The 17,866-nt window shown below is 45.8% G+C and overlaps 1 protein-coding gene and 1 pseudogene across 2 annotated transcripts in view; one reads left to right on the top strand and one right to left on the bottom strand.

Annotated features, from left to right (window-relative positions):
- RPS14 (ribosomal protein S14) overlaps positions 1 to 16,180 on the top strand; it is a 31,765-nt gene extending 15,585 nt beyond the window's left edge. The window contains exons 2-6 of the mRNA XM_081092923.1: positions 10,178 to 10,535; positions 12,284 to 12,434; positions 13,332 to 13,493; positions 14,868 to 14,944; positions 16,062 to 16,180. Coding sequence (XP_080949049.1) covers positions 12,286 to 12,434; positions 13,332 to 13,493; positions 14,868 to 14,944; positions 16,062 to 16,129 — 456 coding nt within the window. The 5' untranslated portion in view covers positions 10,178 to 10,535; positions 12,284 to 12,285 and the 3' untranslated portion in view covers positions 16,130 to 16,180. The remainder of the gene's footprint in view (positions 1 to 10,177; positions 10,536 to 12,283; positions 12,435 to 13,331; positions 13,494 to 14,867; positions 14,945 to 16,061) is intronic.
- On the bottom strand, positions 8,253 to 9,567 carry LOC308520666 (GTP-binding nuclear protein Ran-like; annotated as a pseudogene). The gene is made up of 2 exons: positions 8,980 to 9,567; positions 8,253 to 8,292 (listed from the first exon to the last, which is right to left on the bottom strand). The product of its transcript is annotated as a GTP-binding nuclear protein Ran-like (transcript).
- Positions 16,181 to 17,866: the final 1,686 nt, after the last annotated feature.

Below are 17,866 nucleotides of genomic sequence, written 5' to 3'. Positions count from 1 at the left end.
GCCCTGCCCTGGCTGAAATTACAGCCCCGTCCCCACGGCCACCCCCCTCACCCTGGGGGCCTGTGTCTCTGGGCCCTGCCCGGGAGCAGTGGGGGACATACCCCTGGGAAGGAGGATCTAACAGACAGAGACAGAGTCAGCATGTCCAGCTTCTCCACGCAGCCCCAAGACCACCCGGGGTGCTGGTCTGTGGCATCCTCAGAGGCCGTTTTGTTTCACCTCTCTCAAAGGGGCCTCCCCTCTCCAGCAACAGTGACAGCCATCAGCCAGGCTCCCCCGCACACCGCCAGTGATGGGGCCCTCGCTATCTCCCATTCTTTGTTGAGCTGCCTGGACAGTGGGCTGTGTGATCTCATCCAATCCCTTGACATGAAGTACAGTCTAGAACAGCCGTGGGCAAACTACGGCCCACGGGCCGGATCCGGCCCGTTTGAAATGAATAAAATTAAAAAAAAAAAAAGACCGTACCCTTTTATGTAATGATGTTTACTTTGAATTTATATTAGTTCACACAAACACTCCATCCATGCTTTTGTTCCGGCCCTCCGGTCCAGTTTAAGAACCCATTGTGGCCCTCGAGTCAAAAAGTTTGCCCACCCCTGGTCTAGAAGCTCCTGAAGTTACATCAGTAGCCCCACCTTTCCCATGAGCCCCAAATGCCTGCCCCATCTTTCTACTACGATGTCACGTGGTGGCTCCAGAAATAACAAGGCCTAAGCTTAATTCCCACCTCCGCCCAGGTCATGACCTCCCCACTTGGGTTCTAGGCCCTATGGTCTCTCTATTGCCCAGTCTTAGGACCTGTAATGATCCTAACCCCTGCATCCAATCATCTGTAAATCCTGTTGATTCTACTTCTAAAGTGTCTCTCAAATCTCAGTGTCCTCCATCCTCACACCTCCGTCATGCTCTGAGCCACCATCATGTCTCACCTGTATGACCATCGTCACCTGACTCTCCAAACACCAAACCAAGCCAGCGTGGACTTTGAAATACACAAATCAGAACATGCCACGCCCTGCTTACAGCTCTTCACTGACTTCCCATGGTGTGTAGAATACAACACACGCTCCTCACCAGGGCGCACAGAACCCTGCCTCCCAGATGATCTCACCTTTTTCCCCCTCTTGTGCCCCCACCTCCATGCAGTCCCTCAGGCTCTTCTCGCCCAGCCGTTCCCTCTGCCCCAATGCTGGCTGTTCCTCCAGCCCTCCTCATGGCTGCACCTTCTCACCCTTCTGGTCTCTTCCTTAAAGTCCTGTCTTTCCCTCCTCAAAGAGAGTGAGCCCAGCCCTGTAACCTTCTCGGGTCTGCCTGTTTCCTTCATAGGACTTACCGCACCCTGCAATGATAAATTCATTGGCCGGTTTACTTGTATAACAGCTGGCTGTCTCCCCTGCTGGACTGCTCCAATGCCTATGCTACCCATTGCTTTGTCACTCTCCAAAGCCTAGCACAGTGCCTGGCACATAGTTGGTGCTCAACCAATGTGCAGAGTGAGTAAGTGGCCCAGGATACAGATCCCGTTCTTCCCTTTGGGGTGACCCAGAGCAGGTCATTCACAACCTGGTCCTGTGGTGTGGCAAAGTGCAGGGAGGCCTGTATCAACATCTAGGAGACCTCATAGCAATCTGTGTCCATTTACTCCACTGTGAACCAGACAAGTGACCTTAGGCACATTCCTAACCTTCTCCTGCCTCAGCTTCCGACTCTGGAAAATGTGGGTAAAAATCTGAGCTCCTGGGGGTGTAATGAGGCACAAAAGGAGTAAGTACACCAAGGCCACCCGACAACTGTGTCCCAGGCGCATGTCCTGACTGAAGTGCAGAGTTCCACACTCTTTTCCAAAGCAAAGCCAGTCCCCCATCCTCCCCCAGCAGTGTGGAGACCAGGCGCCATCTAGTGGGCACATCGGGGAGAGCAGGCATTCTTTGCCTCTCTGTTGTCTGTCCCACTTAGGGTGGGACCTGCCCTGATGGGCTTCATTGGGTAGAGCTGGGCCTAGGAGCAGAAACCTCTTGCCCACCATCATAAAATGCTGACCTCCCCCCGCCCCGTGGGCCCATCCCCCAACCTTCGAGCTCACCTCCCACTATTCCCACCCTTCTGCCACAGAGAACTTCCCTACAAATGATTCTGAATGACCCAAGTTTTCCTTTGACTCAAGACCTTCCACAGGCAGTTTTCTCAGCCTGAGAATTCTCCCCACCCTCTTCTCCTGTCCTGGCTAAGCCCTACTCCCTCACTGGGCTTCTACTTAAATGGCCCCTGGCCAGGCTATGTTCCATAGTCCCCCCAGCCCCCATTCCACCATTGCTAAGCCTGTGCCACAGGCTCCATATTTCTTGCTCATGTTCCCTGTCAGACAAAGACCTTGGCAGAGGTCCTGAAATGCTCCCCTCCACATACTAAGTGCTGAGAGTCAGGCCCATACACTCAGACTGCAGGCGGGTCACAGCCTATAGAGGGCAGACCTTGGGGTTTTCAGGAAGAAGGCAGGGTGCTGCCTCATTTGGACCCCCTCCAAGCCCCAGGGCCATCTGAGTGCAATTGGTGTCTGACTCCTGGCTGTGTGTCTAGGGCAGCCATGGGCAAACTATGGCCCGCGGGCCATTTGAAATGAATAAAACTAAAAATAAAAAAAAAAGACCGTACCCTTTTATGTAATGATGTTTACTTTGAATTTATGTTAGTTCACACAAACACTCCATCCATGCTTTTGTTCCGGCCCTCCGGTCCAGTTTAAGAACCCATTGTGGCCCTCGAGTCAAAAAGTTTGCCCACCCCTGGTCTAGGGTGAACTAACTCGCCCTCTCTGGACCACAGCTTCCCCTCCCTACTCTCTCCTTGCTCCTCTTGCAGAACTTCCCTCCAAAGAGAGGAGAAAATGGATCCCACATATAAATTAAAATATAAACTGTTGTGCGAGGCTGGCGTGGTTCACTGGTTGAGCATTGACCTATGAACCAGGAGGTCATGGTTCGATTCCTAGTCAGGGCACATGCCCGGGTTGTGGGCTTGATCCCCCATGTGGGGCGTGCAGGAGGTAGCTGATCAATGATTCTCTCTCATCATTAATGTTTCTATCTCTCTCTCCCTCTCCGTTCCTCTCTGAAATCAATTTAAAAGAAAAGAATGGGAAGTAAGGGGCCTTCCAGGCAGGGCTTGAGGGTCCAGGAAAGGGCTTGGGTTTGGCTTCTTAAGGCCAATTTCCTAGTCTGCATTCACACATTCAACAGTTATTTGAAAAGTGCCTGGATCCATGATGAAAAATAGTGGGGTTCTGGAGTCAGATTGCCTGGGCTCCGGTCCCAGCACCACCACGTATGGCTGTTGATCACTAACTTATTTCCTCAGTTATAAAATGAGGGCAATAAAAATTTCTAACTCATAGGGTTTCTAACTCATAGGGTTAGTGAGGGCATTCAATGAGATGATGCATGTGACTCAGTACAGGGTCCAGCATATTGTAAATGTTCAATTAATGTGAGCACTATCATGGCCAATATAATTCACTGAGCAACTACAGTGTCAGTCACTCATCCCATGCTGCCTTCATCTGCCTGCCCTGCACCCAGGGCCTCCCTTGTCTCCAGCTCTCTGGTTCCTAGGGGCCTGGCAGCCCCTCAGTCCCTCCCTCGGATTCCTCTCCAAGGCCCCAGAGCCTTCTGCCACCCTCAGGAATTCCAGAACATCTGGAGAGGAACCTCCTCCATCCCAGCGTTTTCTCTGATGATTTCCGTCTTGTCCTAGGAAACCTGGCTGTCCCCTGAGGATGCTACATTCTCCCTCAGGCCTCCCAGGCGTCTCCTTTTTCTCCCACAGCCTGTGGAAGTGAGAAGAGGTGGGAGAGGGGAGGGAGAAGCCCAAGGATGTGAGCATGTTGTCCTTTCTACTCCTCATTGTCACTTTCAGGCCGTTCTGCCTCCCATCTCCCTAGGAGACACTCCTTTTGAATCTTGTTGCTATACGGTAGCACTCATTACTCCACCTCAGCACAGACATCTACTACTCCCTGGGTCACATCCTCCCACCTTCGAGGGCTCTACCCTGGACTCAAAGTCACCCTCAATTGGTTTGTTCCTGTTTTAGTTCTTGGTCATTTCAATATTCACATGGATGACATTGCCAGCATCTGGTCCCTGGTCACCTGACCTGCTCTTCTCTAATGATCTTGTCGGCCAGTCAAGCTCATCTCGGCCAGTCACTCCTATGGTCAATAAGAATATGTTAAATGGTGTAAGGAGCCTCTGGGACAGCATCAAGTGTACCAACATCCGAATTATCGGGGTGCCAGAAGAAGAGAGAGAGCAAGATATTGAAAACCTATTTGAAGAAATAATGACAGAAAACTTCCCCTACCTGGTTAAAGAAATAGACTTACAAGTCCAGGAAGCGCAGAGAACCACAAACAAAAGGAATCCAAAGAGGACCACACCAAGACACATCATAATTAAAATGCCAAGAGCAAAAGACAAAGAGAGAATCTTAAAAGCAGCAAGAGAAAAAAACTCAGTTACCTACAAGGGAATATCCATACGACTGTCAGCGGATTTCTCAACAGAAACTTTGCAGGCCAGAAGGGAGTGGCAAGAAATGTTCAAAGTGATGAATACCAAGAACCTACAACCAAGATTACTTTATCCAGCAAAGCTATCATTCAGAATTGAAGGTCAGATAAAGAGCTTCACAGAAAAGGAAAAGCTAAAGGAGTTCATCACCACCAAACCAGTATTATATGAAATGCTGAAAGGTATCCTTTAAGAAGAGGAAGAAGAAGGAAAAGGTAAAGATACAAATTATGAACAACAAATACACATCTATCAACAAGTGAATCTAAAAGTCAAGTGAATAAATAATCTGAATGAATAATCTAAACAGAATGAACTGGTGATTATAATAGAATCAGGGACATAGAAGGGGAATGGACTGACTATTCTTGGGGGGAAAAGGGGTGTGGGAGATGCGGGAAGAGACTGGACAAAAATCGTGCACCTATGGATGAGGACAGTGGGTGGGGAGTGAGGACGGAGGGTGGGGTGGGAACTGGGAGGAGGGGAGTTATGGGGAGAAAAAAGAGGAACAAATGTAATAATCTGAACAATAAAGATTTAATTTAAAAAAATCTATAAATAAATAAAAAATAAATTTAAAAAAAAGAATATGTTAAATTAATGAATAAACTCTGAGAGGTGCCTGACTGGCGTGGCTCAGTGGTTGAGTGTCAACCTCTGAACCAGGAGGTCACGGTTCAATTCCCAGTCAGGGCACATGCCCGGGGTGCAGGCTCGATCCCCAGTGGGGAGTGTGCAGGAGGCAGCCCGTCAGTGATTCTCATCACTGATGTTTCTCTCTCCCTCTCCCTTCCTCTCTGAAATCAATAAAAATATACTTTAAAAAACAACAATGAGAGGTGATTGTAAATACATTTCCTGTACTCAGTGTTGATAATGCATGGGATGGGGATGGAATGGGGAAAACAGACATGCCAACAGGGAAGTAAGGCCCTGCAGAAAGTGGCTCCCACCATTCCTCCAGCCTGACCTTCCATCCCTCTTCCCGCACACACAGTACCCCCACGGGACTGGCCATGTTTTGATTTCCTTGAACTCTCCAAGTCCCTTCCCACTTCAGGACCTTTGCATTTACTATTTTTCCTGCCTAGGCTATTCTTTCCCCCTTCATTTAGTTAATTCCTATTCTGTTTTCAAGTCTGAGTTTAAATGCATCTCAGAGCTTACCATTGAGGAAGTACCCAGTAAAGATACATGTTCCAATATACATTTTAAAAGATTCTGTTATTATCCCATTTTACAGATGAGAAAACGAAGGCCCAGAGAAGTGACAGTTTTTTCCCAAGGACCCACAACTAATAACTATTTGTAAAAATAATAAACATGTTGATTAAATAATCAAAGTGGAGTTTGAAAGCAGTGACTTTAATGGCTTCTGGGATGAAGATAAGACTTTCATGTGGAGAAATTTGTTCTAAGGGAATTGTGTGGATTGCCTTCAGCCATAAGATCAAGCTGTGCTCATTTCACCAGGCCTTTCCTTGCTGAGGCCGAGAGATCTGGAATCCCCTCACAAGACTCCAGTCTCTGCTAACATACCTCCTCTATTGGGGAACTCACTACTTGAGCACAAAAAGCCTTCTTTTTCAAAGAATAAAAATAGACAATTCACAGAAGAGATGCAAATACTCAAAACAATCCATAAAGAGACGGCTGAGCTTACTAACCATGGAAGAAATACAACAAAGAGATATTTTCAGTTTAGCAGAAATAAAAATTGACATGAACTTTCTGGAGGGCAGTTTAGCAACATATATCTATATGTAAAATACCTATGCCTTTCAACTTCTGGTAATTTACCCTAAGGAAAAAATAGCACAGGTTGTTCTTGACAGTTTTGTCTATATTTGCAAATTCTGGAAATAACCAAAATATCTAACAATAGAGAACTGGTTAAAAAAATTAGTGCTACAGCTATAGAAAAGAATATCATGCAATACAGATATTCTGGTTGCTGACAAGGAAGAGGATTGGGTTGCTGGGGACAGAGCTGCAATGGAGGGTTTTTGTCTGTTTCTTTGTATACTTTTTGGTAACTTTGCAGTTTTTTATTTTTGTGAATGCATTTAATATTCAAAATAATAAAATTTAAAATATTTGTTTAAAATGTTGCAGGTCTCTAATAGTTGTTATGGGAAGATGTCCATAATGTTGGATGAAAAAAAAGTTATCAAGTAACATACAGAATACAGTTTCATTTACGTAAGATTGTATATTACAAAAAATTGTATATTACATATTAAAATATAGGAATAGATGTAAGTATAGAAAGTTATTTCTGGATTGATGTTCCAATTTGATAATGGTGGTCTCTCTAGAAGATAAATATAGAGATGACTTCTATCTTTTTTCACATACTTTTCTGTATTATGTGTATTGTTTGTAATGAGCATGGATTTTTTAAACCATCAAGGAAAAATATTGCTACAATTATTTTCTTTTCTTAAAAAATAAAGTGTCTTTTCTGTGCATAGATGCTGTTCGAGAAGGACATACACCAAGCTGTTAACAGTGGTGGGCAAGACTGTCATTTCTTTGTTCATTTTGTTTGCCATTCTGCATATTGTATTTTATGGGTGTTCTGTGCTTAATTACTTTTGTAAAGGACAGAGGAGGTGCTACATTTTAAAAGAGAAGTTCTTCCTTAAATTGAGCTGAAGTTGTTCAGTGGCATCAATTCCAGTGCACAAAGGGCTATATGCTATTCTGCATAGTCACTCATTTTGTTCATTAAGTCCATTACATGGGCTTTATATATATGTATAGGTGTATATCCTATACATACATATACACCTATACATATATATGTACACGCACACATATACATACACACACAAATATATACAACCTACTTCTTAGCCCTTCCACATATCTTTATCTGTACATTTTTCTAATCTTTTAAGGTCTTTCAATAGTGTTATTAGAGGGACATATGGAAGTAGCTATTAAACGTATAGGCTTTGAAGTCAGAATACCAAATTGGTCATGAATGTGCAATCTCAGTTAAAATTCCTTATCTACAAGTGGGAAATCAAAACAGTATCTATTTGATCATGCTGTGAGGATTAAATGAAGCAATGCATATAAATCACTTATCCCAGGTTGGAATACAATAACAAGCACTGAATAATTTATTTTTTCTTTTAGATATTTGAAATGAAACTTTATTCTGATTCTAAATAAAAAGGAATAGGAATATTCAGTATCAAACAAAGTTTTAACACTGAATATTGTGATGTGACTGTAACAGTCTTATATTTGAAACTCAATAAGGAAACCCTAGCCAGGTAGCTCAATTGGTTAAAGCATTCTCCAGATACGCCAAGGTTGTGGGTTCGATCCCGGGTCAGGGCACATACAAGAATCAACCAATGAGTGGATAAAGAAGCAGAACAACAAAGTGATGTTTCTCTTTCTTTCTTTTCTCTAAAATCAATTTTTAAAAAAGCAAGGAAACAACTGTGTTCTAACGCTAAATATGCAGGCCCCAAAAATGAAGTTATTTTTTTAACGGCCACATTCGCTCTGAGAGCCCATTCATCTCCTTCAGCATCCCAAAGATCAAGCACATGTTCTGCTTAGCTATATAATGAAGTGGCAAACACGCTGCACCACTGACATCGCAGGACAGTTGCCCATAAAACTAGATTTCTGATGCTGAGCCCCAACTTCACCTTCTCACAGGTCGTCATCCTCATTCAGCAGAGCAGTGGTCTGAGTAACCTCTAGATCAGGGGTGGGGAACCTTTTTTCTGCCAAAGACCATTTGGATATTTATAACATTACTAGAGGCCCAGTGCACGAATTCGTGTACAGGTGGGGTCCAGTCTGCCCCCTATCACTGTGGGGGGACACAGGAAGTTGGCTGGCTGGCCCCGCCCCTGATCGGGGGTGGGTGGGGCCAATTGGGGTGGGGCTGGCCGGGTGGAGGGGCCACGGGTGGTTGGCTGGCCAGCCCTGTCCCCTAGTCAAACTCCCCAGGGAGGGGATAATTTGCATATTAGCCTTTTATTATATAGGATTCTTGGGCCATACACAATTATTAACTTAGAAATCAGCCTGCTATATTTAGTCAAACTTTTTTTTTTAAATATGTTTTTATTGATTTCAGAGAGGAAGGGAAAGTGATAGAGAGATAGAAACATCAACAATGAGAGAGAATCACTGATTGGCCACCTCCTGCATGCTCCCCGCTGTGGGGGGATCGAGCCCACAACCCAGGCATGTGCCCTTGGCCGGAATCAAACCCGGAACCCTTCAGTCCACAGGCTGATGCTCCATCCACCGAGCCAAACCGGCTATGACTTTAGTCAAACTTTTAATGAACTCACCCCTAATGCCTTGGCAGGCCCAGACTAAATGATTTCATGGGCCTTATGGGGTCCATGGGCCGGACGTTCCCCACTCCTGCTCTAGGTCATGCTCAAACTGTGCTGCCAAAGCTGGGTCCATGACAACCTCTGGTGGGACAGGAGCAGGCATGGCAACAAATGCCGAAGTTAGAGTCTCCAATTAGTTTTCTAGCAAGTCAGAGGAAGGACTTTTCAAAGTTGTATTTTTTTTGGCAGAAATGTCGTACTAATGAAGATTCTTCTTTCAGTGGAAGACAACTGATTTTACCTTAACATCTACTTGGTTGCCTCACAACACGATGGGGATGTTTCCACACATTCCTATCAGATTTCTATGCCAGTTAGGCACGTTCTTGTAACTCTGGAAGTTACAGCAAAGATTATAATGGCACACTGGACTGGATGTAATAGCCATCTCTTTGTCCACCAAGTTTCTCCTAACCAGCTGTATCCCATACACTGAACTTAATAGACCCTCTGTTGGTGTGGAACAGGAGGGAATGGACCTCAGCTCCCAAGGTAGCTACATACTTCTCAAATTCATCAGTCAGATGAGGTTTCACGAATGTAGTTTTTCCTGTTCCACCATCTTCAACCGATACAAGTTTGAACTGAACTTGAAACTCTCCTTGGACAGCCATTTGATGTCCTCCCGGCCCCCTGACTCTGAATAATTTATTCTTATTGTGCCCAGTACATAGTACGCCAAACTCTGATTGCCTGTTTTTTTATTGTCTTTAAATATATTTTTTATTGATTTCAGAGAGAAAGGGAGAGGGAGAGAGAGAGAGATAGAAACATCAATGATGAGAGAGAATCATTGATAGGCTGCTTCCTGCACGCCGCCCTCTTAGGGATGAGCCTGCAACCTGGACGTGTGCCCTTGACCGGAATCGAACCTGGGACCCTTCAGTCCGCAGGCCGACGCTCTAGCCATTGAGCCAAACCAGCTAGGGCTGTTTTTTAATTTTTAATTGAATTTATTGGAGTGACACTGGTTAATAAAACCATATGGATTTCCAGTATACAACTCTATAACATCACCTGCATACTGCATCGTGCACTCACCACCCAAAGTCAAGTCTCTTTCTGCCACCATTTATTCCCCCTCAGCCCTCTTCCATCTCCCCCCACGCCCTTTTCCTCTGGCAATCACCAAACTTTTGTCTATGAGGTTTTTTTGTTTGCTTGTTTTTGCTTAATCCCTTCATTGCCCGTTTTTATTTTTGTTGTTCCCCTCCGTGCCACTAGGTGCGCTGCGCCTCCAGGCTGACCAGGCCCGGGGTCAGAACGGCGGAAGTCTTCTAGCCGGGGCGACTGCCATCTTAAAACACAGGCCTGCCTCTCTCGGCAGATGTGGCTGCATGGTGCAGTCTGAGACCGGCCCGCTGCCGGCTACACCCAACCCCTTACCTCCTTTGGAACTCGCTTAAGTAAACCGTCTTTTCGCGGGCGCGTCTTAATCTCCCTGTGAACGCTGAAGGCGGTGTCTTCCGGGAGGCCTCGCCCGGTGACCTCAGACGTACACTTCCGGGGACGCTAACGTGACCTGTAGCCCCGCCCTCTCCCATCTCTCTTTCCGGTGGCGGAGTCTGGACGAAACACGCAGGTAAGAGGCCTGGGCAAGGACAATCTGGTGGCATCCTGTGGCAAGGGGGTCCAGCGGGGCCGGGGGCGCGCGGCCGGGGCCTTTCCGCGGAAGCCGGGCCAGGTTTCGGGCGAGAAGAGCGCGGCCGGCCGGCCGCAGACACAGGTTCTCGCCTCGTCTTGGGGAGCGGAGGTCTTGCTTCAGAGAGGAGCCGGTGACGTGGGGGTGCGTGCGGGTCCCGCGTTCTAGGCCTTGGCCCCGCATATGACCACTGCTACGTTTAAGCGACGGCGCGGCGTGGTTGGGAGGGAGCGGGGATTCTAGTCTGATGTGGGCTCCCGCCTTGACCCCGCCAGCTTCTTTCTGGGCGGTCGCAGGCCAGGCGCCTCAACTCTAACTTGTTAACTGTCTGGAAAATAGGGGTAATTGTCGCGCTGATCCCACGGGGTTGTAGTGAGGATTTAAAGAGGGAATGCAGGGAAAACGGCCCTGTGGTGGGTGTTGCTAAGGCTGGGGGACGGCTAAGTCGGGCACGTTGTAAGTCCAGGGCAAGGCCTCTGAAAATCTGAAATTGGGGTTAGGGCAGGGGTGGGCAACCCCTGGCACGCGTGCCAAACATCGCACGCCAGTAACTTTTGCTGGCACGCGAAACCCTCATAATTTCCCATTTACAATTTTTTTCTTAATATCGACTTTTTTATTTTTCAGATAAATTCAGTGTAGGTGCATCTTAGATAAATAATTTTACATAACAAGTTATCTTAAAGACCATAGACATGGATTGATGAGAGAGGGGAAGAGCAATTTCTATGCCTCTGCCTTAACTCTCCCTGCCTTCCTAGATCCCACCAGTGTTTTGGTTTCATCCACATATGCTTGTGAATCTCTGTTCTCAGTGATGAATTTTGTTAAGTCTCGTAATAGGAGTAGCCTGACGGATGAAAGTAGTAGCTCGTGCATATCTCTGAAGGTCACGAAATATAAATCTGATGTAAAATCTCTGTCATCAGTGATGCAGCAGCAAAAGTCCCACTGATAATATCAAACGGAGTCATAAAGTTTTCTGTCGGACTATCAGTGTACATGTATACATTCAAAAATAAATGTATTTTTCATCATCATATACTGTGTTTTTGTCGCTCGAATGAATTTTATTATTTCTTCAAGGTTCTTCACATACATACACCTTAAGAGATATCAAGTAGGCGTAACATGTTCTCAAAAAATTAGGGTTGGCACGCAGAAGAATTGTGAGTCAGATTTTGCTGGTTTTGGCACGCACTCACAAAAAGGTTGCCCACCCCTGGGTTCGGGCCTGCAGGCCAGTGTTGGCTGAGCACCTGCCTGTTAGCCCTAAAAACAGGTGGGGGTGGGACTCAATTTTTGTCAGAGCCTGTGGGGAGCGGCTGCACTGGGTTTCCCACTAAGAAGACGCACCTGGGAATCCTGTTGCCAGTGTTCACAGCTGCCCCAAGACCCCTTGCAGGACCTTTGATCCTGTGCAGAATGTCCGCGGAGACCCTGGTCCACACCGAAAGGTGCCTGGCACGTGCCATTCATTACCACCTAGGCCACCTCGATAAGGATTAGTATTGGCACTACCTCCGCCGTGCAGTTACTGGACCAGTAAAATAGGCTGGCGCTTTTTTATGTATTAGCTTTGTAAACCAAAAGAATAAGTAAATGTTAGGAGCTTTTTGAACCCAGGAACATAATAGCCAGGGGAAAAGGGTTCTGTGAACTTGAGGATTCTTTGGACTTTCTTTCAGAAATGGCACCTCGCAAGGGGAAGGAAAAGAAGGAAGAACAGGTCATCAGCCTCGGGCCTCAGGTGGCTGAAGGAGAAAATGTATTTGGTGTCTGCCACATCTTTGCATCCTTCAATGACACTTTCGTCCATGTCACGGATCTTTCTGGCAAGTGAGTATCTGGGTGGAGAGGTGCAGGACCCAACTAATAATAAGCAAGGGGTTAGGGGAGACATGACCTGGAACTGGGTGGCACTTTTAACTTTAACTTTCTGTTTTCTGTTTGTGGCAAGTGCTGAGAAGCAAAAAGGTGTTGGGGATGGGTTGGTGGTAAAGTGTAATTTAGCTGCTAGGATGTTCAGCCCTAACCAGTTTGGCTCAATGGATAGAGCGTCGGCCTGCGGACTCAAGGGTCCCAGGTTCGATTCCGGTCAAGGGCATGTACCTTGGTTGCGGGCACATACCCAGTAGGGAGTGTGCAGGGGGCAACTGATTGATGTTTCTAATTCTCTATCCCTCTCCCTTCCTCTCTGTAAAAAATCAATTAAAAAAAGTTGTGTTTTTTTTTTTTTTTTAAAAAAAGAATGTTCAGATAAGGAAGTGTGCTTGGTTGGTAATTTCCCAGGCACTGGAGCTAGAAGAGAGGAGATGCTTTGTTTATGGCCTTACAGTGTGGTGGTCATTGAATCCTCAGTCTCTGGGTAAAGACAGTGGTGGACTGAAAGGGAGCCCTGGGTATAGGTTCTGGCTGCCATTAGCAAATTTTTGTGATTTGTGAACTCACTCAAATTCTGAGTTTGGTTTCTGCGTATATAAAATGAGGTTAATAGTGCCCACCTCAATTGGGAAAATGAAGTGCAAAAGTAAGTCAATATATAGTATAATACAGAGTTTAGCTATTTTGGGACCTTAGACTGCCCATGAAAGCCCTCACGGCCTTCCCAAAGCCTAGCATGCATGACCTCCATCCTCTGCTGTCCCCAGTTGTGGCGCTCTTGACTCATTAGGACATGACACTCTGAGTCCTTGTTGGATGAGAAAGAAATGACCCTGTGCTTTTTGTCCCCAGGGAAACCATCTGCCGTGTGACTGGTGGGATGAAGGTGAAGGCTGACCGAGATGAGTCCTCTCCATATGCTGCCATGTTGGCTGCCCAGGATGTGGCCCAGAGGTGCAAGGAGCTGGGCATCACTGCTCTTCACATAAAACTCCGGGCCACAGGAGGAAATAGGTAAGGCTGAGGCTGAGAGGTAAGATCCCTGGGTTTGGGTGCCAGAACACCTGGATTTGAGACTTGGTTTTCTTTTGTGACCCTGCACAAGACATCTTGTGTATATACGTAATTAATTGGTTCCTGTGTACTGTGCGCTCACTCCTCCAGCCCAACTTACTGTATTTATGAAGCACTCACTGCATACCAGATTCTGTGTTCTAGCTATTAGAGGAGGGTGATGGGGGGAAAGTAGATGGTCTCTACCCTCTTGTGTGGCACATTGGCTGTTGCAGTCAGACTTTAAACAACATGGAGGGGGTGTTTTCTGTTTGTGGCAAGTGCTGAGAAGCAAAAAGGTGTTGGGGATGGGTTGGTGGTAAAGTGTAGTTTAGCTGCTAGAAAAAGGTCCTAAGATGGGAATGAACTTGGCACATCTGAGGGAGAGTGGTGTGAAGTGTAATCAGAGAGGTTCTGTTGGGACTGGGGGTAGCGGGGGATAAGTACTCTAATGGTAATGACCAATGGGATTGGGTTGTTTAATCAGGGAGAGAGAGAGAAACATCAATGATGAGAGAATCATTGATTGGCTGCCTCCTGCAAGCCCCCCACTGGGGATCGAGCCCGAAACCTGGGCATGTGTCCTTGACCAGAATCAAACCCGGGACCTTTCAGTCTGCAGGCCAATGCTCTATCCATGGAGCCAAACTGGCTAGGGTGGGATTGGGTTTTTTAATTTTTAAAATTTTATTATTTTTTAAAAATATATATTTTTATTGATTTCAGAAGAAGGGAGAGGGAAAGATAGAAACATCAATGATGAGAGAGAACCACTGATTGGCTGCCTCCTGCATGTCCCCTACCGGGGATCAAGCCCGCAACCTGGGCATATGTCTTTAACGGGAATCGAATCCAGAACCCTTCCTTCCGCAGGCTGAAGCTCTGTCCACTGAGCCAAACCAGCTAAGGTGGGATTGGATTTTTTAAAGATGACTGCTGTGTAGGGAACAACCAGACAGGAAGCTATTAAACTGGTCCAGGGGAGAAATGATAGTGTCTTGGGTGGGTGGAGTAGTTGGAAATGGACAGATCACTGAAGAAGACAGACTTGGAGCATGTGGGTGAAAGGGGCAGAGCCTTAAACAGGCTGCAGGCAGAACAGGGTGTAAACTGACCCAGTGGCCTAATTTGGCCTGCCACTGTTTTTTGTATGGTTTGTGGACTGAGAATCTTCTTTATGTTTTTAGTACTTTTTTTTAGTTTGTCGCAAACTTGTAAGTGGCCCACTAAGTCTAAAATATTTACTATGTAGCCCTTTAAGGAAAATTTGCAGGTCTCTGAACTAGAGGGTTGTGAGATCTTAGAATCCTGAATGACTAGATCTTCATTTCCTAGGACCAAGACCCCTGGACCAGGGGCCCAGTCAGCTCTAAGAGCCCTTGCCCGCTCGGGAATGAAGATCGGACGGATTGGTAAGTGCCCTCCTGGAGCTAATGCTTGGATATGCTTTGAAGCGTTGACTCCAGAAAGCATATGGTGTGCCCAGTGGATATAGGGCTTGGTATGATGACTGTTGGCAGTTAGGTTTGTTAATGCAGAGCGTGAGAGGTGCCACGTGATAAATCTCTGAACCTCTGACTGACAGTGGCTGGTGGAACTAAGAGGAGAGGAATTATCCTTGTCTTTACAGTGTTCTCAAGGGGGTTACTACTGGCATTTTGTGTGGGCTGCCTCCTGTGTGGTCCTTGCCTACTACAGGCAAAACTTCTTCTATTGTACTTCGCTTTATTATGCTTCATGGATTTGTTTTGTACAAATTAAAGGTTTTTGGCAACCCTGCATTAAGCAAGTATATCAGTGCCATTTCTACAACAGTCACATCTGATGGTTAGCATTTTTTAGCAATAATACAATTTTTGAGGTATGTACATTTATTTTTAGACAATGCTGCTGCACACTTACGGTATAGTGTAAACATAGGGACTGGGAAAACAAAAAAAACTGTGTGACTCACTTTATTGGAGTCGGCTGGAACTGAACCTGCAATATCTCCAGGGTATGCCTGTAACTATCAGTAGGACATACCAGTGATTGTGACAAAAATGAATGCAGAGGGCAGCAATTCCCATGGTTGAGAATCCCAGCAAGTTCCCTACATTTGTGTAGCCATACGTGTTAGCCCTTCTGTATTGTTTCTGTGCACTTGATGGCAATGTGTACTGATTCCTCAGTCCAGCCTTCTCTTTAAAATTTTTTTCCCCCTGAATATTTTCAACCTTTTACCTATTGAAAAGGAGATAGTCTTCAGTTACACTGGGCTAGGTGTCAAGAACCTGGATTTTGCCACCTGCTTCTGACAGCCTCTGCAAGTTGTGTACCCTTTCTGAGCCTCAGCTTCCCTTTCTCGAAAGTGAGTTCAAACCACTTCAGAAATTTTGATGAGGCAGCTCCATGGCCATCTGTTATATACTGAGGACTCATTGGGGAGCAGCAGGATCCACTACTGATCCATTACAGCACTGGCCTAGAGAGGCCTGGACCTCTTCCCATTCAGCTCTAGGCAATGATGTTTTCTGTTCCTCCCCACAGAGGATGTCACTCCCATCCCCTCCGACAGCACCCGCAGAAAGGGGGGTCGCCGTGGTCGCCGTCTGTGAACAGGACTCCTCAAATTATTTTCTGTTAATAAATTGCCTTTGTGACCGCTATTTTGACTCCAGTGGTATCCTTCATGTTGGGTCCACACCTCAGGGAAGTTTAATTCTTTTCTCTATCTGCATTTAACCAGGATGTGGGACTGACTTGAGATCACAGGTGCAGAGCTAAATCAGCAGGTAAATACTGCTTCAGAGGACATAACCTATCACACAGGAACACAGGAGGGTTTGATTCAGCCCCTTCATGGGACAGTGGATGAGCCTGCGTTCTGTGAACTGGATTCCTGGGAGGACGCACCTAAGAGGTGGGGAGATGTTGGTGCTGCAGTTGAGTCTTTTGTACTCTGCCTGGGCATTATTACCTCAGTCACCTAAAGCAGATGAAGTCCTTAGAGACCTTGTTTAGAAGGTGCCGATCTTGGTTCCAAAAACGGCCCTTAAAGAACCGGAGTGGAAACTGTTGAGCCAAGTGTAGCCTGAGCAGAAGAGGAGCCTTCCAGACGGAGCCATATATAAACACGTGTGGGTGTAGACTCGCCCTCCCATACCTTATGTGCAAAATTGGTAGCTCCCTCTATTGCATCTTTTCTCACTTGGCAGATCTTAAAGATTGTTCCACATCAGTACATAAAGATTCAGTCACTCCACAAATACACACCAAAGCCCTATTTTCATCGGCAATGAAAAAGATAAAAGTTTTGCCTTCCGGAAGCTTGTATCCAGCTCCAAGGACCCAGTAATGCCAGATGGTACTGAGTGTTCTGCAAGGGATTGTCATAGGGCCCTGTGATGGTGATTGTTCAACCAATGGGTTATTGGAAGAGTTAGGAAAGCGACATGTTTTCAAGGTTCATCGGGACTTCACTCCTTTTTTATTGCTGAATAATGTCCCATTGTCTGGACACACAGGTCACATTCTTCACAACTTCCCACTTGGAAGAGCCATGGTCTAGCCCTGGCTCCTACCAACTTACCTTAATGAACAAGTCAACCTTTTTGGATTTTCTAAATCTTTTTTTTTTTAAAATATATTTTATTGATTTTCTAGAGAGAAGAAGGGAGAGAGATAGAGAGTTAGAAACATTGATCAGCTGCCTCCTGCACACCCTCCAATGGGGATGTGCCCGCAACCAAGGTACATGCCCTTGACCGGAATCGAACCTGGGACCCTTGAGTCTGCAGGCCGACGCTCTATCCACTGAGCCAAACTGGTTCGGCTGGATTTTCTAAATCTTAAAAATAAATGTGATTACTACCCAAAGTATAAAATGAGCCCATGCTAATGTGATTTTAGTAAATGAAGTTACAAATCTAAAAATTCCAAATAATATAGATATTCCTCTTTCCTGTAAATGGAACTTAATTTTTCCTCCCATTGTGTGTGGGCTGCACTTGGTGACTCCTTTTCCAGAGAATAGAACCTGGAAGAGGGAAAATGCTAACTTTGCTTTGGAGAGACCTTAATCAAACTATTATTAAAGTTGACAGTATTTATGATAAATCACATTGATAGGATGAAATGAGAACACTTCATCTCTGCAATATTTTTGAAAACCCATAACCCAATTTGAGGACATTCTACAAAACTAAAATTGTCAAAAGTCATGAAAAAGTAAGTACAGAGAAGAGCAGAGGAGCTTAAGGAGACATAACAATACAGTGGATCCTGGACCAGAAAGAGGGCATTCATGTAAAAAAAAAAAAAAATCTAGCCCTGGCTGGTGTGGCTCAGTTGTT

Source organism: Myotis nattereri, assembly GCF_964212035.1.
Source record: "Myotis nattereri genome assembly, chromosome: 5".
In the NCBI taxonomy this organism is placed as follows: domain Eukaryota; kingdom Metazoa; phylum Chordata; class Mammalia; order Chiroptera; family Vespertilionidae; genus Myotis; species Myotis nattereri.
The sequence above is the reverse complement of the archived record's forward strand: the minus strand, read 5'-3'. Positions and strand labels throughout refer to the sequence as shown.